Genomic DNA, 13,680 nt, shown 5'->3' with positions numbered 1-13,680 from the left:
CCCTCGAGGTGGAGGGCTAAGTAGCTGGAGAGCAGAGTTAGAAGTGGTGGAAAGAGGAGGAGAGATGGCCCTGCTCAGAGGAGCGTACCATCGAAGGGGAGGGGTGGATCATAGATATAATATGTTCCATCTTTTTATATGTATAACTGTAATTAGTGATAAAGGATAATTGAAAGTCCTTTTCATTAGATTTTTTAGAAGGTTCTAAAAGGGACTCTCTATCAATCATTTTAATTTTTTCTTTAGCTTTGTAAAGTTATTGATCATCATATCCTTTTCTTAGAAAGCTCTTATACATTTTTTCTCTCGCTCCCTCCTCCCCCCTGGGGGTCTCCCTGTCTTCCGCGCCCTCCTTCTTGGGCCCCGTCGTTTGCGGATCCTCCCTCCCCCTTCCCCGCCTTCTCTAGCTGTGCATTGAGCTTACTGAGTTGCTGTGTTTACTGTACTGTGCTGTCTCCCATTGTATTGTAATTTTGTTTGTCTCTGTATGGCGCTGCGGATGCCTTGTGGCTCCTTATAAATAAATATTAATAATAATAATAATAATAATAAATATCTAAATTCTGGCATATTCTGGGAAAAGACACACACCTTGCAGAAATCCTTTCAAACAAACCTTCCTTTATATATAGAAAATCGCAAACCTTAAAGGACAAACTAGTCAAGGGAGCTTTGGTTGAGTCTCCCAGACAAGGGAGGATTAAGTCAAAGGGATTTTATCGCTGTGGACAGTGTCTTCCCTGTAGACAAATCACCCATAGTAACAGCAAAATAGAAGAATTTATTGTTCATAACAATTCGTACAAAATAGATTCCTTTATTACATGTCACTCATGCAATGTTGTTTATATAATAGAATGCAAATGCGGATTATGTTATGTGGGAAAGACATCACGTCCCCTGAAAAAACGCATATATGAACACATTCGGAACATTAAAATAGGATATGAGCAACATTCCTTATCCATGCACTTTAAAGACCACCACGGATGTGACGTTAGGGATATAAAGAACTTTATAGGCATAGACCTAGTGCAAGGAGATTGGAAATGTAGAGATATTAGTAATAAATTATCTCAGAGAGAAATTATGTGGATATTTAGACTTAACACTTTGATACCAACTGGATTAAATAAAGATTTTGAGTTGAAATGCTTTTTAGAATGAATTAACTCCACCTATATTTTTCTCTCTCTTTTGCTTATCTTATTCCAGGAATAATTACTGTATAAATTCCATATAACATGAAGTATCTGATAACTTGTTAGTATATATCTTTCTTTGCTATGACAAATTGAACGTTTATACAATGGAAACAATGTTTGTTTGAAATTGGCGCTTCCTTATATCTTTGGACCCGATCATGTGATCACAGTGACCTATAAAAGAAGACACAGCTTGCTATGTTCATTACCTTGAGAAAGATCCAGTGATTAGGATCGAAACTAGTTGGTGATTGCTGCTGTGTTCTTTCCGTATATGCCGGCCAAGACGGGACTCGCTCAGACGGGGATTCCAGTGACTGTTCAGCGTGTAGACTTGCTCATTTAGAACTCTGCAGCTATTGGGACGTTACTGTTCTCCTGTGGATAATTCTCTGTGCACACGATCTACCCGCTGGGATGGCTTACATGTGAAATGCTGACCATTCATTACTCCGCGGTATGAACATGTATGTTTTTATTAAATAAATGTTTTTAACTACAACCTAAAAGGTATACCTCTTTCTTCCATATATTTACTGAGAAACTTTGGAGAAGAAAGGAGGAGCGGAGATTATTACTCTGAAGTGCCAATTTTAAAGAATCTACATTGTAAGTAGATTGAATTGTGGGGTATCCCACACCATATATCAACTTGGAATAATAATTTTGTTACCTATGGTGAAATATTGATTGAAAACACCAACAATAGGATTGGATATTTTTTAAACTTTTATATATATCATTTGGACTCAGAAATACACACCATTATATTCTACAGTGTTACACTATTGTATATTCTTTTTCTTTTCATATGGTCTGATTGTCAACGTGAAAACTTGTGTATGATCATCTGAAGGGAATCGAATTTCATATCAACAACAATAAGTATATTCATTTCTGTTTTTTTTCAATATCTACTCAATTTTGTCTCGTTTGGGAAACTACAGCGCAAAAAAGTGATTTATACATTTTTTCTATCTGTTATTCATACCTAGGTGTTAGGTTGCAATTCACTGATTTGCAGAAGTGGTTTATGTAGCGCTGTAAGGGTATTACACACTCTATTACATGGGATTATATAGGTTCTATACTAAGTGCATCCAGTCCTTTTAATCAATCCATGGGATTTTATTAGTTATATTTTAGTATATTTCGCTTTTAGGGTATATCTTAACAAAAAATTAAGTTTTAAAAGGATGGTAATCACGAATATTACCAGAGGATTTTGTGCACCTAATTTTAAGAAACTTTGCTTTTTCATCTTTCCTTGTTCCAATTATACCTTGAGTTTCAAGGTTGCACCCCAATTACTAATCCAGAGTCCTCATTAGGAGGTATTTATAGGGATATGTGTATTGACATTGGGTAAAATCCTATAGTCGGTGTGGTGGTACAAATTTCTGCCAAAGTTTAAAGATACCAGATGAAGTTTCAACATTACAGAAGTTGTCACATTCATCTCTGCAACACACACCAAAATCCCACCATGATGACCTGTCCTAGCTGCCATATATTTCTAATACTGATGAAAAATTTACAACAGCTAGAAATCACATCTCTTGGAAATTACTCACGATATAAAAATGAAAGTCAAAAGTATCAAGTTTCCTATGTAACATTTTATCTCTACGTTTAATGCTAAATGAATAGTGTTATATTTTTATTTTGAGGGGAGCGCCATCATAGAGGAAAATGTCTAAATGAACATCCTGTGACTGTATTCTCAATGAGAAACTGTGTTTACAGATTGAAAAACAATCTTCAGATAAATGATACCAGCAATTGAACAAAAAATAAACATGACACAAGACATGAATAGATATTAATGTCCGAAAATTAAAATCCACCTTTTCCCCCTGAGTTCAAATTCAATGAAATTGGGAATGCAATGCAGTGGTGGTAGCTGGATGTATATAGTGTATCTAACAAATAGTACAGACAGGATAGGATGAGTTATATTTGTAATAACCAAGCCTTTGCACATATAACAAATAAAACTGTAAATACTTTGCCTTTAAAGAAATTTATGCTGGACTTTGACAAAAAATTATCCAATTTAGAGATTTGGTTTTCCAAAATGGGTCCCAATCCGTGAATAGCATGATAAGGGAACAATGTAACAATTTTAGCGTCCACCTAGTAATTAAAAAGGAGTAGTAAGCAATTTAAAATGTGTATGATTTAAACTTAAAACACTAATTTCCTGAATAACAGTGACAGAGGATTATGACTTTCAGGAACTGTGGCTACATGGATTCTTCTTTTCCTAGAATGATTATCGTTATTTTTTTCTTAAGCTTAATATGTAAACGGAGTTACAAAAAAAACAAAAAAAAAAAACAGGATATCTGAATAACTTTTCCATAGATCTGTATTTATTTTAAGTATCACAGCTGTACAATCTTCATACATACAGAAGGAAATGCACATTGGTTATACAATGGCATTTGGCTGCATTTCCAATTATAATACATCAAGTGCAATGTCACTTAGAATGTACATTTATACAAATTAGGATTGCTTCACTATTACTTGTGACTGTAAAAAGCTTGATTTGTGTGAATCATTACTAAACCACTGTTTGGTTCAATAAAAAAAACCAAAAAAAACATAGTCAATCATTTTAAAACGGCCTTCCTTGGTTTTCAGGCCAGAATACAGTATAAAATATTTGCTATGTAAAATGCAACTTTTGCATTGGTTTAAAAAATAAGCTACTTGTCTTGAATTATCCATTGTTTGGATAATAATAGAGCTAAAGAACAAGGTTCACCTTTATCCCTCCCATGTCAATACAATGTTTAAGCCATGACATGCTGGAAGTAATAATAAAACAGTGGTTATTGACAAAAGTCAAAATTTAGAGAGCTATACAATTAAATAACCTGACATAATAATATGCCATAAGGTAGGCAACAGAACATAGCTGTGAAAATAAAACGACCAATTGTGTGAAACCTAGTGGATGACACAGTGCTTTTAGTTTTAGAAGTGCATTAAACATCAACCACAACTGTTACGTTCTTAGTCCCCATCTGTAATTGAAAGGCCTGAAACACTGAGTTTGAAAATACATGCATGGCATGGACAATTAACCAGCTCACCGGGTAGATTCATGGACAATTAACTGTTAGACCTTATATAAAAAAGGGGAAATAAAGTGATGTTATTGCTTTCACTACAACCATAATGGGTATTATCCCTAGACTTAGATAAAAAATATACATTATGCAATCCTTATCACCTTTACAAGGTGTCTGGACAATAAATACAATGCTTTATTTTTCCTTCTTTTTCCCGTGGTAAGCGTCTGTGGACTACCTGTTGTACGCCCTCTCTTTTTTAGATTTCTCAAGTGCTTTGCCCATGGTTTTCTCATTTTCCCCTCTACATTCAGGACAGTACCATTTTCCCTTTGGTTTATGATTGAGTCCAACACAAGAAAAGTGGAACCATTCTATTGGGCATTCTTCATTATCACAGCCAATCATTTCGCCATAAGAAACTTGATTACACAGGCAATAGGTTGGCTCATTTGGATCAATAGGAAGATCTGCAGGAGATGCTTCTCTTTCAGCTTTAGCTTTGGATCGCTTTTTCTTCTTCGATGTTTTTGCCTTCTTTTCTTTGGGCATTCCTGACGTAAGGTCATCGTGGTCATGATTAATGGTTGCGTTTTCCCGGTTCTCATTATTTCTCTGCCTCCTTGATCTCTTATTGCTGCTTTTATCAGTCTGAGAGACAGCCTCAGTTTTGGACTTGTCCTGGGTATTTTTGCTGCTATTACTCGTACTATCATTCAGATCTTGGCAAGTTTCAAAGAGTTCCACATGACTGTCTACTTGCCGTGTCCTGTTTTCAACCAACTCCACCATCTGACTAACTATTTGAATCTTGTCATCACCAAGCTCTTGGCTACGAATAAGAGCTCTCTGGATGAACTGCAGAAGACGTCTCTTTTGTATTGCATCAGATTCACGTCTGAACTTTTCATAATAGTCATCCAACTCTTTCAGAATCTCTACAATGATATATAAAAAAAAATAATATGTTAATATGTGTTCTTTATGCTCATCATGGAAAAGACGACAAAAATGTGTTCTTTGCAAATACATCTACAATGCAAATATATAGGAAAATAAAAATTGGGTGTTTCAATTGTCCCATTGTATTAATGCGATTTCAATTTATCTTATGATAAAATATTAGGCAATGTCTAGTAACCTTTGAGGAGACCCCAACATATGAATGAACAGATTCTTAGTCCCATGGGCGTTTATGGTTACTAAAGGAGGAAAGGGAAGGGGCTGTAAAATCTCCATTAAACAGTTTCACAAAGTCTGCTGAAAGGGAATAGAGGATCTCCTGCTCTGGAATCATCTTGAAGATGAGCTAAAAACCAAGAAAATCTCTCACTTGTGATCCCCTGATATAGGTGATCAGGCTTTGTTAGAGCACAGGTGTCAGCTTTTCCTTTTTACCTTGCCTTACCTAATAATGCCACCAAAAAAACAATTCGTTTTGGTGGGAATAATCTTTAAGAAGACTGCTCAAACGGAAAGATTCAATTCTCCATGTTGTTCTACGCATCATCATCAACATTTATATAGCGCCAGCAGATTGCATAGTGCTTTACAATTGGGATCATTACCAATTGTACAGTAATTTTAATACTGATTTCTGCTCGAGGAGCTGCGAGCAAAAATCAGCGTTGAAATTACCGTACTAACAGTAATAATGTGCATCAATTACCGTAGTAACGGCAATGATGCACACCTTGTGTTCTTCTAAAGAACAACGTGGGAAATTGAATCTCTCCCAAAGTGTTCTTTTAGATGTGTGTAAATATCACAGGTCCTGTTTTCACTAGATTTTAGACCATTTTCTATTTTCCCCACTACATACCGTTATTATCTCTGAAAATATTTAAAAAAGGCAAGAAATATGGCAACTTACATTATAGCATGGTTTATTTTTTGTTTAAAGGAGAATAAATGGTATTTTTCAAGTATTATTTGATGGATGTAACCTGTTTGCCACCAGCTTTCTGTGAACGAGTTCTAAGCAAACTGAACTTCAACTGAACACAGTAACTGACATCATGGAGTTTGTATTTTGTGAGCCGACAGAACCCATCAAGAAATAATTCATGAAACTTTCTTAAAGTGCACATTTAAGCCCTACCAACACAATGCTGACCTGCACAGAGTCGTATAGAAAAATTAGGGATCAACATTTATTTACATAACGCCAGCAAATTCCATAGCGCTTTACAATTGGGAACAGACAGTTATAATACAATACTGGGTAATACAGACAGAGAGGTAAGATGGCCCTGCTGAGAAGCTCACAATGATTAATCAATATGTATAATTCAGTTTCTAAACTTACTGTAATTATTTCAAATGGGTGAATTAATAGAACAAGCATCATTTATATTCCAACATCCATTATAAATCATGACCTTGAGTATAGATAATGCCTTACACATTTATAACATATGAAATGATTCTTAAGCTTAAACCAATTCAAGCAAGTGTAAGCTCCACATAGATAGTGCCCGAACATCAGAGAAGCCACAGCCCCAGTGCTGTGAGACAGCAATGCTGACCACTATGCTGCTAAGTGTGTTGCAAGGGCTTTCTACAACTCACTTCTGTCATGAAAGTAAATGTGAGCAGTCAGTCACAAGTGTGGCACCAAAAAAAGATACAGCAAGCTACAACACACATAGGTTGTATAAAATAAAGTGACAATCACCAATGTTGCCAACTTCATACAAATCAAAAGGTTAGAGAAGCCAGCAAATTCACTAGTGTAGATAGCTTAGTGGTAAGTTTACAGTATAATATGTATTAATCTGCACAGGAATTCCTAGTTATCTCACTATTTACATTTATCAATAAGTTGTCTTACTGTCAGTGCCATCTAGTGACCAACCAATGATACTGTACCAACTTTTTTATCAGTTATATTAATGCTCAAGTACATTGCATGTGCATTATCATCTACAAAATTTGTATTTTTCAATTTGTTTGTATCCTTTAAATGGTTATATATACTACAGTAATGGTTCGCTATCTTTTTGATGTTGTGCCACATGCTTAAGTTTTGTGATTAATCAGTGTTAAAAATATTGTAAAAAAAAAATAAATCAGACCACAATTCTAAATATAAAGTCTAACTTTGATTAAGAACAAATAAGATGTAATAAGAATATAATTACCAGTTTTTCCAAGTGAACTTTACAATCCATTAATCTACTGTTTCATCAGTAGAACAACTTTTGATTTTGAGGACAGGCTGTTTAAAAGTAGAATCTAAGACAAATTCAGGGGAATGGTCAACAAACAGCTTGGCACCAAAAACAAACAGGTGTAATTGATAAGCTTCACCAAAACAAGAATAGAATACAGTATAAATATAATTTGTCTGAGCATAGAACAGACAAAAGTGAGCAGAAAACATCACACCATTTGAGAACAAAAGAAAAATCAGGACAGCATTAATTACAGATTTCAGCACAATTAAAAATGTGACATTCCATAGGTGTGGTAAACGCTGCACGGATTATGTACCACAGCACACATTCTGCTCTTGCAGCAAAATTGCCAAACATCAGACATTTGATAATCTAAATGCAGATCAGAGATATAGTACAAGTTCATTGCCTACAATAGCAGAGGGGATTTCAAAAACAAAAGCATTGCTTTCACCGAGCTCTGGTCATCATGTTCTTTCAGATTTCTTTTTAAATGCTACAGAAAATAACTGCTCACTTCGGATTGAAATGAAGTTTCAATTAAGCAAACATTGTGAAATGGAAGATAAAGGAAGGATGACATTTATGCAGCTGACAATTTTGAATACACTGATATTTAAATAGAAATGTACTAATCGGTTTACATCACACCTACAGTAGGTTTAATATACACATAATAACTTATGTGGTTAACTTTGCATGAAAACTACATGACTGTCAGCATACATTATATTCATAACTTTATGTATAAAACATCACCAGTAGTGTCCTGATCTACTCCAATTAGCACCACTGCATATCAATTTGCTGATGCCAAATGCAATATATTGTGAGCATGTGTATATATTATTATTGTTTTACTTGTAAAGTGCCATGAAGATGAAATATACGGTGCTGAACAGGATAAATAAAAAAGAGTGACATGTAAGGGAGTAACAACATGAGTGTGGACTTGAATTAAGGAAAGGAACCTGCTCCTGAGAACTTACAATCTACTGGGTTGGGGGTACAACAAGTGACAGTTGAGTTTTGGACAGCAGGGTATTTGTGACCAATTGGCGGGGGGGGGGGGGGGGGGGTAAGGAGAATGGTTCCATTGGCTGTTGAATAGACATCAGAAAATAAGTTGGCTTTCAAAAAGGGTTTAAAGCTTTGGCGGCTGTGAGAGAATCTAATAAGGGATGGCTAGTAATTCCATAAGCAGATAGGCGGTGGGGATTTTGACTTGGATTCTAAAGGGTATGTGAGCCATTCTAGGAATTTGCAGAGCAACAAATTTGGATTACTGACAAAAGAAGTTCAGTTTTGCAACAGCATTTAAGTTGATTGAAGTGGGGACAGACGGGTGAGGTGAATGCCAACTAGGTGGTTACAATAGTTGAGGCATGATATGACAAGGGAGCAGATTAGCATTTTAGTTGCATCTTTAGTAAGATGAAAGCCATACAATTCCAAGCATGAGTGGAGACCCAACCTTAGAAAATGTTTCATAGGTGGATGACACCTAGGCAGCACACATGGGAGATTGAGAAATTGCAATGTTATTGTCAGTGAGGTGGAGGGACTCTAGGAGGAGGCAAAAGGAGGAGTTAAATTTTGAATATGTTCAGCTTGTGGAGAGGGAGAGACACATTCAAATGAGATAGAAGGGAGGGAGGGAGAAAAGTCAAGGGAAGAAAGGTAGATTTGAGGGTTGTCTCTATATAGATGATACTGTAGGCTAAATGAGTGGATTAGTAGACCAAGAGAAGAGGTGTACAGCTGATATTTTGTGCTAAGAAGACAGTGTACCCAGAGATGATGTTAAACGAGTGATTGGATAGGTAGGATGTGAGCCCAGGAGGGTGTGCAGTTAAAGAGGGTTCTCAACAGTGTCATAAGTGAGCCCAGAAGGGTGTGCAGTTAAAGAGGGTTCTCAACAGTGTCATATGTGAGCCCAGAAGGGTGTGCAGTTAAAGAGGGTTCTCAACAGTGTCATAAGTGCAAGAGAATAATTAAAGGAGAAATTGTCCTTGGACTTTGCTATGAGTAAATCATTGGTCACGTTTGGTAGGGCAGTCTAGGTGGAACACTGGGAATGGAATCCAGAGTACAGTTGGTCAAGGAGGGAGTGAGAAAAGAAAGTGGGTTAGACAGATGTAGACAATCCGCTCAAGTAGAGTACAGACAAAGGTAAACGAAGAGTAGGGGATGGAGAGTATGTAAATATCTGGATTCATGCCCGAATGGTTTCTATTTGTTGGGTTTAATGTTATTACATTTTGCAAATACTGTAAATAAATACTTTTGAACTCTACCACCTCACATATATATATAAAATTTAGGATTCTCGCTGTCATTTTCTTGTTAATTCCTCTCACCTCACTTGTATGATTTTAACTTGCATGTACTTAACTAATAAATGAGGAGTATCACTTTGATTTTTCTGGTTTTCAAGAGCACTGGTATCAGAAGCGCATCGTGGAAACCAGACATGTATCCCAAAATCTGACTGTACAGGTAAATACAAATAGTGCATGATTATCAGGTCACCGCTCAGAAACCTGACAGTTATTGCGGATGACAAATGAATTACAGCGAGGAGCTCAGAAAGTAATATTCTAGACGTCTGCTCTAACTGATCTGGTTCACTAGGAGACACACACATTAATCCCGCCGGCTCCTGGGAAACAGAAGCAGCCAGGAAACGCATACTGCATTCATTTTTAATATGGATGTGGTAGCCGGTACCGTGGATAAAAAAAAGGAAAATAAACAGCATAGAAAGCAGGCAGAATAATCCTACGCTATATAAACCAAGTGCAGCTCCCCATACAACAATAGCGATTGTGACAGGAAACCCCATATCATGCCCACATAAAAGATGGCCGCCACATGCTTGCGTACTTTCCTTGCATTTGTGCCCATATCAGTATGTCTTTTAGGGAACCAGGCACTATTCCACGCCCATCTAACGACTTGCAGCCAATAATTACAGTGGGGCGGGCAGAGACATTCAAATGAGAGTAAAGGGAAATGCTAAACTGCGATGAGGAGGGCGGAGTAACAGCCAGAGGGGGAGCAGGGTAGTAGCAAATGAACATACAGACAGCGCCCGGGACGTTCTAAACTAGAAAACAGGAACCTATCGGCTCAGCGGGGCGGGGTTAACAGAACGACGTTCGGAAGGCCCCCAGTATAAAAGAGACAGTGTATTAAAGCCAGGTTAAAGCGCGGCTGGCGCTATGTAGAAGGAGTTAGAATGTTATCTGGCTTACAGCGGTCCGTACACAATTATAAATATATGTACTCCCTGTCCTTCACACACAGACAAAGCAACAACAAGATATGAATAGACGAGTCAGCTGAGGGTTTCCCAGACTTTCCAGAAATGCGGCACTACGTGACTTTTCCGCGCAAACCGGCTCTCGGTAGCATTATTACTAACAAGTTACCGTGCTGAAAGCCATACAAATCCAAGCATGAGTTGAGACCCAACCTTACAGCTATGAAGCGGCCGAGGGGAGGCAGATGGAGACACCCTGAATGTGACGCATTTACACAAACGATGGATCTGGGGAACCGAGTGACCCGCTCCGGTATCTCCTCCTCCGGTGCACGGTGCGGGGGAGGAGGGGGCTGTATTCAGCGCACTGCGGCCCCGGCACAGCACATATATATAATATACCTTTCCCAAGTGTCTCCGTAACGTGGGCACAGTGGAGTTACACACATCTCCAGCAATGTCACACTTTCCACCATAACAGGCAAAACAACTATTTTCTTGCAGTCGCTCTCAGATAAAGCGATCAGACCACCTTTCCCCGGGGACGCTCAGCACTTTCATAGCCTTGTATGTCAGAGTACATCTCTACACACAACAGTACAGACATAGGACTTTAATACGCCTGTAGATGTAGGACAATGCAGAGCTGTCCAGCTGTGTGACAAGAAAGGTGAAGTGCAGCAAATGGTCACAGACATCACCATCCCGTATATAAATAAGACCCACACAACTAGCACTCTCTGCACAACAGCAGCACAAGACTAATACATGCAACACAGGATCAGAATATAGAGGAAAATAAAGGAGGGAGGGCGAAGAAGAAAACTGCAGCACACAGCCTTGAGTCCTGACTATAAATCCACTGCGGGTAGGGTAATCAACTGTGCTTGTTTTGCAGTTCAATAAAACAAAGGCAAATATTATGCCTTTCACAAATAAACAACTGTGCTGTATTTACGAAAAAGATTGATACGAACACAATGAAAAAAAATTAAGCTAAGGAAACCCTGCCCACCACTACAGCACAACCTTTTTTTTTTTTTTTTTTTACTAGCAGTTACTACTACAGCCATCCTGATGACTGTACATTCCTCAGTGTTGTTGTGCTGTAATCTCTGGGGCTGCTTAAATACAGCACGCCAAAAACACACATCTTCATACACATTCAGCCATAGAAACAGTTCCTGCCTTTTGTGCAGCAGGGTGGGTAAGGGGTTTATTTCAGGTGACTTTACCAGGCTATTTATTCTGTACACATTGATGGTACATAGGAGGCTGTTCATGAAAGAGCCGAGCACCTTTTGTTCCGCCCTATGACAAGCAGCTAAATACTGCAAAAACATAAGTGTCCGGACCCTCGCCACACATTACATATATACAGGCATTCTGACACTATATAACAACCCATTAGTGGGAAGAACATCACTTGTCCGTGCTCAGCAGTATCTGAGAATGAAGGATGGATACATCCAGAGAGCACAATGCAGAAGGGATCTAAAGCATATGGGAGAGGAGAAGCAGAAAATGCAGCACATAACATGGTGACAAAAAGTTGCCCAGGCTCCCAGAACAGAAAGGACACAATATACCGGCCACTAGTGCCTACCTTGGTATTTGGCGTCGATTTCCCTCATCAGAGAGACATTTCTCTGCAGGTCGAACGGCAGCGACTCGATGGAGTCCAAGTAATCCTCTACATAGTTTACCATGTGGGTCTGGTCTCCGTTGCTCGGGTTCAACATCTTGTGCTACTTCCAGTCTCCAGCACAAACCCAGCAGGCTCCTGCCAGCTCCAGGATCTGTGCCTTCAGAGGCACTTGCCAACACCACCACCCCCTCCCACCTACTGCTAGAGAAAGAAATAAATGCAATCTCCCCAACCTCCAACTAGAAACACACCAGAGTCCTAGGTGCAGGAGGACAACAAAACACAAAGGCGATCCACTCCGAGAAGGAGACAGTCTGTGTCTAGCATTAAGCTGGATGCCCGCATCGAGCAGCAGAGAGAGCGGCTTGTACACGGCTGGTGGAGGGGGGGGGGAAAAGTCCAGCAGTCTGAGCAGCTGATTGAATGGCTGTCTTTCTGGACAACTCGGGAACAAGACAGTAGAAGGAGGTTGTGGGGTGTGTGTGTGTAAAGGGGGTGGGGAAAGAGGTGGGGGCTAAGGGGAGAGAATGCAGCAGGCAGGAAGATGAAGTGTTGTTGGCGATGATGGCAATAAAAATGAAAGTATGTGGAGCTGGTGACGGTCACTGTGCATCCGGGGCTGGACGAGGTAATCAGCCCTGGAGGAGACTCGCACTGGTTGCTCGGGGACTACTGGGGTCTTCCTGTAGCCGAGCACTATGTAATGCCTGGAGTGCTTAACCCGAGAGTGAGAGCAGCTTGTACCCCCCCTGCACTCGCCACAACGTGGATAAATGTAGACAGCAAGTTCAAACACTTGGGAAACATTCACCCTCTTCCCTTACAGGCTGGGCGCATGCGCAGTATGAGAGGGTAGCTATCATCCCTATGTTCGCTCTCCTCAGTTTACTCTCCGTACACCGCTGCTCGGGTACGTCATAATGAAGCAGATGAGCGGTCCTGTTAGTCAGAGCTCGCTGTCCACGCTATGTGCACATATATAAAGTTACACCACAGCCCATAGTACACACTCGTGCACTGTTCCTGCGCGAGAACGCGGACATGACATTCTGACAGCGCAGCCCTTGTCACTGGGAAAAAAAAAAAAAAAAACTATCAATCCCAGCAGCCACCTGTCACCGGGGGCCGTCCAATCACTGCTGAGTCTACAGCAAGTCGTGGGAGGGGCATGAAGCGCGCTTCACTACAAAACTTCCATCCCTGTAGTCACTAAGTAACGCGCAACGCGCTCCCGCATAGGGCGGGGCGTAGAAAGAAGAACGGAAGTTAATCTCGTAAAGTAGGCGTATACTAGTTTGAG

At 39.3% G+C, this 13,680-nt stretch overlaps 1 protein-coding gene across 1 annotated transcript; it reads right to left on the bottom strand.

The window, feature by feature from the left end:
* Positions 1 to 3,558: 3,558 nt before the first annotated feature.
* Positions 3,559 to 13,464, bottom strand: ING1 (inhibitor of growth family member 1). The gene is made up of 2 exons (XM_075200016.1): positions 12,339 to 13,464; positions 3,559 to 5,226 (listed from the first exon to the last, which is right to left on the bottom strand). Exons 1-2 carry the CDS (start codon positions 12,472 to 12,474, stop codon positions 4,523 to 4,525), a joined length of 840 nt encoding a protein of 279 aa, XP_075056117.1. The 5' UTR covers positions 12,475 to 13,464; the 3' UTR covers positions 3,559 to 4,522.
* Between the last annotated feature and the right edge of the window lie 216 nt (positions 13,465 to 13,680).

The sequence above is a fragment of the Mixophyes fleayi genome, chromosome 2, assembly GCF_038048845.1.
Source record: "Mixophyes fleayi isolate aMixFle1 chromosome 2, aMixFle1.hap1, whole genome shotgun sequence".
In the NCBI taxonomy this organism is placed as follows: domain Eukaryota; kingdom Metazoa; phylum Chordata; class Amphibia; order Anura; family Limnodynastidae; genus Mixophyes; species Mixophyes fleayi.
The sequence above is the reverse complement of the archived record's forward strand: the minus strand, read 5'-3'. Positions and strand labels throughout refer to the sequence as shown.